This window comes from Trichoplax adhaerens, genomic scaffold (genome assembly GCF_000150275.1).
Source record: "Trichoplax adhaerens TRIADscaffold_754 genomic scaffold, whole genome shotgun sequence".
NCBI lineage: Eukaryota > Metazoa > Placozoa > Uniplacotomia > Trichoplacea > Trichoplacidae > Trichoplax > Trichoplax adhaerens.
In genome coordinates this window covers 1-5821 of record NW_002061340.1, presented here as the reverse complement: position 1 = coordinate 5821, position 5821 = coordinate 1, and the positions used below count along the sequence as shown (strand labels likewise).

At 38.2% G+C, this 5821-nt stretch overlaps 1 protein-coding gene across 1 annotated transcript; it reads left to right on the top strand.

Annotated features, from left to right (window-relative positions):
• Nucleotides 1-1726: 1726 nt before the first annotated feature.
• On the top strand, nt 1727-5760 carry TRIADDRAFT_9318 (uncharacterized protein; the record flags this gene model as incomplete). Its single annotated transcript, XM_002118716.1, has 2 exons — nt 1727-1904; nt 5672-5760. Coding segments are annotated over 2 exons (267 nt in total), but the record flags the coding sequence as incomplete, so codon positions are not given.
• Nucleotides 5761-5821: the final 61 nt, after the last annotated feature.

Below are 5821 nucleotides of genomic sequence, written 5' to 3'. Positions count from 1 at the left end.
CACCAAGCAACGCATAAAAATTTGTATGAAAGCGTCTACCGTACACTATCATTTTAATATCTAATTATAAATTAATTAAATAGCTATCCTGTAAACGACTCACAGTATCATCTCAATTGATTGTACAGTATATTTAAAGTAAAGAAGTATAGCTTTGCATGGTTCAACTCCGATGGCTGATACAACCATTTTTAGCTTTAAGCCATGCAACAATGATGCAACGTACTTGCTCCCTTTCCTAGTGGTAAACTGATTGCTCGTCAAGTAATAGTACTTGTATTTCAGAGTATTCTCCCGACTGCACGCTATACGGGATATCTACTGTACTGTGTATGTCGATACTTTTTAGAACTGCGTCAGTAGACGCTACAGTATTCTGTGCTTCAGTCTTGTCTCCTTTCACGCTAACCAACTTGATATTAAGTTAGTCATGTTGATGTCGCATCTATCAATATCTATCAAGTTATGTAGTGTAATGATCAAAAAGAAACATCATTTCCTATCTATTTCAACAGTAAATCATTCTATAAAGGCGTGTAACGTGCTGATCTTTACAGTACATCGGTGGATTGCTGATTAGGCAATTCTAATAATGTACATTACAGTACAGTAGAGTACTCGTATCGTTCGAGGTGAATAATCCATGGCAGCCTTATTGAAAACAAGACAAAATGCAATTGGCTCCAGTTGGTTTGGTCTTTCCCTTGACACAGTTGTGTATTTATAATATCTACTTGATTTACTTGAGCTTACCTTGTATCGTTTTGGCAAATTGTTCATTCAATAAACCAGCCAGAGTATCAATAAGATCTTTCTATAACTATTTTATCAGTCATGAAATGATAAGCTTGGATCCCTAGTCCAGTTGCAAACTTATAAAATGCATCCACTTCTTTAAACAAGGTTGCGCTGAGATTGGAGTCGATCCTGTTTCTTGGCCAAATCGCCAGTGAATGAGAAAAATGCAGTAAATAGTGTAACAGTAGAGTACCCAAGCTACAGAAAGACTCAAGACTGTACAGTGTACTGTACAGTACAGTAGAGTAGAGGAGAGTAGAGTGCAGAGTACTGTACACAAGTCCCTAGCAAGCATTACAGTACAGTACAGTATACTGTACTGTGCTACAGTACTGAGTACTGTAGAGCTCAGCATGGGCCATCAACTCGTTCATGTCCATGATGTAGCGATGAGTTAATGACGTCAGTATACCACGTGATCTGAATGGCAGAGTGCTTTGCTAGTGGCATAGTACTTGTGCTTGACTGTAGTGGAGACTGTAGGACCAGTAGACTGCTATCGGCTGAACTCGCTTGTGGTGTAGTCGACTAGTGGTGCACTTTGGCACGTTTGTACTTTGTGTCACCGTGGTGGCGGAAAACTGCAGTACTGTACTCATTTTTCTTTTCAGCGGGTAATCCAATCTCTACAGTACGGTACAATTTCAACGTTGAGTGGAGTCGCTACTGTACTGTAGTACAGTACTGTAGTAGTGTACAGTAGCCACTTTGTTCAAGCTAACTTTTACTGTAGCTGTGTTGGATAATACTGTACTGTGTTCCAAAGTTACAGTATAGTCGATAACACGCATCGCTGTCATCGCAGATCTTGCAAATTACGTACATAATTATCAGGTGATAGGAAGCGACTCCAAGAGTCAGTCAGCGAAAGTGAGTAATGGCAGCACCTGGTAACAGTAGTAATGGACCGACAACATCCGTCGATAGCAATGGAAATGATTCATTACAAATAACAAGCGCCGTAAAAGATAAGGACGCAATCAAATTGTTTGTCGGTCAACTGCCACGCGACTGTACGGAAGAAGATCTCCATTCATTATTTGATCAATTTGGTCCGATCTACGAGTTAGCTGTTATCAAAGATCGAACTACCAAACAACATAAAGGTAGGTTAAACAAGTAGATGCATAAGCGATTCAACATGCATTGGCCACTTGCTCATGAGTTTACGAGCTGATAATATCAATTTCACTTCATCCCTAGTCTTTTTACTATAGTATAGTGCATGACGAAAGTCGAGATTAGAGACACCCAAGTGACCCAATAACTTTGTAAAACGATAGTATACAGTAGACTGTAGTCAAGTAAAAAAATGATGGAAACTGGTGCTGCTGTTATAGCATTTAAAATACTTCATATCGACACATCTGTGCGTATATCATTGGCATTTTAATGATAGATGTATTGTTGGTCAGCAACGATCATTCCACAGTAGAGAACAGTATCGCGGATCAATTGCATTACACGGACCCAGCCCGCAGTATCGCCTGTAAAGAAGTGATTTTGCATCTTGATATGGAGGAAAGAATGATATTGTAGACCCAACCATGGACAGTTCTAATGGATGACTTGATGTTCCGTACAGTATACTGTCTGCAACAATAGGCACAAGCTGTACAGCAGTGTTGGCTTTATCTTCAAAGACTGTCATGTCCTTTGGTTTTGCGATTCGTTCTGTATCATTGATGGTGCGGCAGACAGTATAGCATACGAGATATTGTGCTTGAAGACTCTGTAAGGGTTGTGAACAACTTTTAGACGTCATCTGAATAATTGTAAAGTCTGAGCATTTACAACACTCGATCCACTGTTTGTTTCATGCCAGTGATCACCATTTGCACAGAGAGTACAGTAACTCACAAGCATGGAAAATAGATAGACACCAAGCAGACCCTACACGTAGATTAGTGAGGGTCAAACTCCTCACTTTCAATTCATTTTTTGGACAAGAATTTTTTGATGAATCATTTTTTAGAAATGCCCCTTCTAATCAATGTGTTAATGCCACTGCACAGTGCAGTGTGCACGATTCCCAGTCAGTCTTAGTACAGTATGAATGCTGAATTGGTGGCATTGTCATAATGTAACGAGTCCAAACTGCTGCACTGCCAGTGCTGCAATTCACTCTGGACATAGAGTATAGTAGACTGTACGCAGTCGTAGGCACTTGTGCCGGCTGCTGTACACTAGGGAAGAATAGTGTCAGCACTTTGCAGTTCCAGACTGAGTTTTAACAGTAACATGTGACAATTGAGACAAATATTTGTCTGAGCCAACTACGGTATGCTTTCTTGGCTCGATCTTGACGACACTGTGTCGCCATCGTAAAAGTACTGTTTGGTCATGTACGATGAGTACTGTAGGTTCGGTGAACTTGAAGACGACGATGTCTAGTTTGACTAATCTCACTGCCACTCGAACAGCTAAATAATCAACTAAGTTTTGTACTGTAATATTGTCCTGTACTATACAGTACAGTAGAGAGCATTGCAGAATCGCCAAGTTTTTGTTGTCGAGGTCTCCTGTCTGCAATCATCCGTGGTTGGAATAACTTGCAATCGGATACTGATTCCAGATCTCGTCAGAACACCGTTTTCATTCTCCAATCATTTGCCTTGATAATAACGACAAAAGGGAAATTATTTGCTGTTGAAAATTAAAAATTTATTGAGGATCTGATTCTGTAGAAAAAGAATCTCTTGCATGGTCCCATCGTCGCATGGACCCCCAGAACAAATAGAAAATCTACAGTCCATTGTAGTACTGTAGTCAACACTTTGAAAGAGCTTTTTCACTCAACGCTACAGTACAGTAGCAGCTTTACAGTACTATACTGGACTGCAAGGACTGTGGCTCACCAGCGTGTTGCTGCAGCCAATCAAAGAAGTCCAATGTGCATTGTAAAAACGAAACAAAGTATCAAAGTGTGTTCTGCATCAGATTGCACCTAGTCAAATCTCCTTGACGATATTTCTCCATCACAATCGGCTACCATAGATCTGCAAGCACTAAATGCCGGATACTGCATATTGTAGTAGACGTTATCCAGCCTTGACAAGAATCATACAATTCATGATTAGCCATGGTCAAGTTTGACTTGTTTCACCTTCTTGAGCGACTACGCGTGACTACCTATACTGTGCCCGATACGAAGGTGACCACTGTTGTGCACGTATTGTAATTCTAATCCACAGTCAGGCAGTACTGTACCGTTTGGTCCAATGATCACACCTAGGAACAGCGCAACGGACTCAGTATTGGAAAATACATGCGCCTACAAAGAAGCCAATGGCTATTACAATTATATTATACAGTATATATATAGAGATAGATATTTAATTATTGATCAAATACTTGAGTATAGGGTCATTAATTTTCTCTTAACTTAATTGAGTAATGATTAAATCAATCTCCTAGTCTTCTCGCTATTACAATGACAGGCCATTAATATAGATCGTGTCAGGATGGATTCTGGAGCACGGATTAACTTTAGTCAGATAAATTCTACAATCTGCCTTATTGTACAACATCATCAGCTATAACTGCATTTAAATGCATTTTTGAATTAATGACAAGAACTCCCTGGTTCCCTGCGTTATTCTCCTAACTTCACTGATGAGCGCATGCCCTATTATTACAATCAATCGAATACGGAGAGCAATTGGAGCCTAGGAAAAAATGAGTAAGCTAGGCAAGAAAATCATTAATTATCACTGTACTCTACTCCATGGATGAAAATAAAGTCATAGAAAGCTCCGAAAGAAACATACCACTTTATCTTATAAAAAATAATAAAATCAGGATAGGTATCAATAAACCGATTTATCTGTAGAACGAAATACTGCAATTATTTCTTATTCATGAGCACTACAGCTTCAAAATTGAATTTGACAGGTTGTCATGACGCAGCATGATAAAATGCAGTTTGTACTACTATGGATTGTGCTGTAGCCTGTATAGACGGTGTAATTGAATCCATACTACAGTAGACTACAACTACAATATCGAAAAGAAATCTTCAATTTTGGGGGGTTACGCATTATACAATATGCTGTACCATAGGCTACTAAAATGACATTGATATATTGCTAGCAGTCTTTGACTGCATAATGTAAGTAGCATGCTTAGTGCTTTTCATTTCATCGATTCAACAAGGCATTCTTGTTTGTTGAGAATTGAATTTAACGGTTTTATGTACCTTATATTTAGCAATCTACAACGGAGCAACTGATACTAAGTTCGTATCACTGTCTTTGTAAAGTCAATAATTAAGAGACTTTATGAAAAGAGAAAATATTACATCGTGTTGTAATCTGGCCAGTTTAGTGTCGTAAAGTCTATTTCAAATCATTAACTTAGATAACTGTTACACAACGACAATTTCCAATTAAAAATGTTGCAAATTATATGACAGTGAGTGCCTAGATTGTCTTATTTCCGTTTAGGCTTTCTTTAAAGATCAGTCACATAATTGTTGCAACGATTCCTATACTGTAGCATACTATATGGATGCTGCACATAACACTATGACAATTTTAGGATTGCAATAGGCACAGTTCTTTATACTATTCGTGGCATCGTCTGCTGTTGGTATGGGTACATCATCTCTTCCCTCTTAGATGTATAGGTTAAGTTAGCAATTATGGAAATTCACGTTGCCAACATTGACATTACTTTGGGCTAAAACTGATATTTTCATACATTAACGTACAAGTACAGACCAATATTGTTATAGTAGTTATTGATGTAAAAGTCATTCAGTTAATGATACTAATGAAGAGGATTAATTTATTTTTGTTTTATATTTTTCGATGACTGTACTCTGCATAAAAGTAATCTTTCCATTCTTCTATGCTTTTATTTTATGTTTTAGGATGTGCTTTTGTAACATATTGTAAGAAATCTAGTGCCGAAGCTGCTCAGTCAGCTTTCCATGAAAAGAAAGTTTTATCAGGAGTAAGTTGTTTTCGTCAAACTGCAAGTTAAAATTTGTTTACAGATCTAAACTGTCGATAATCTTCCA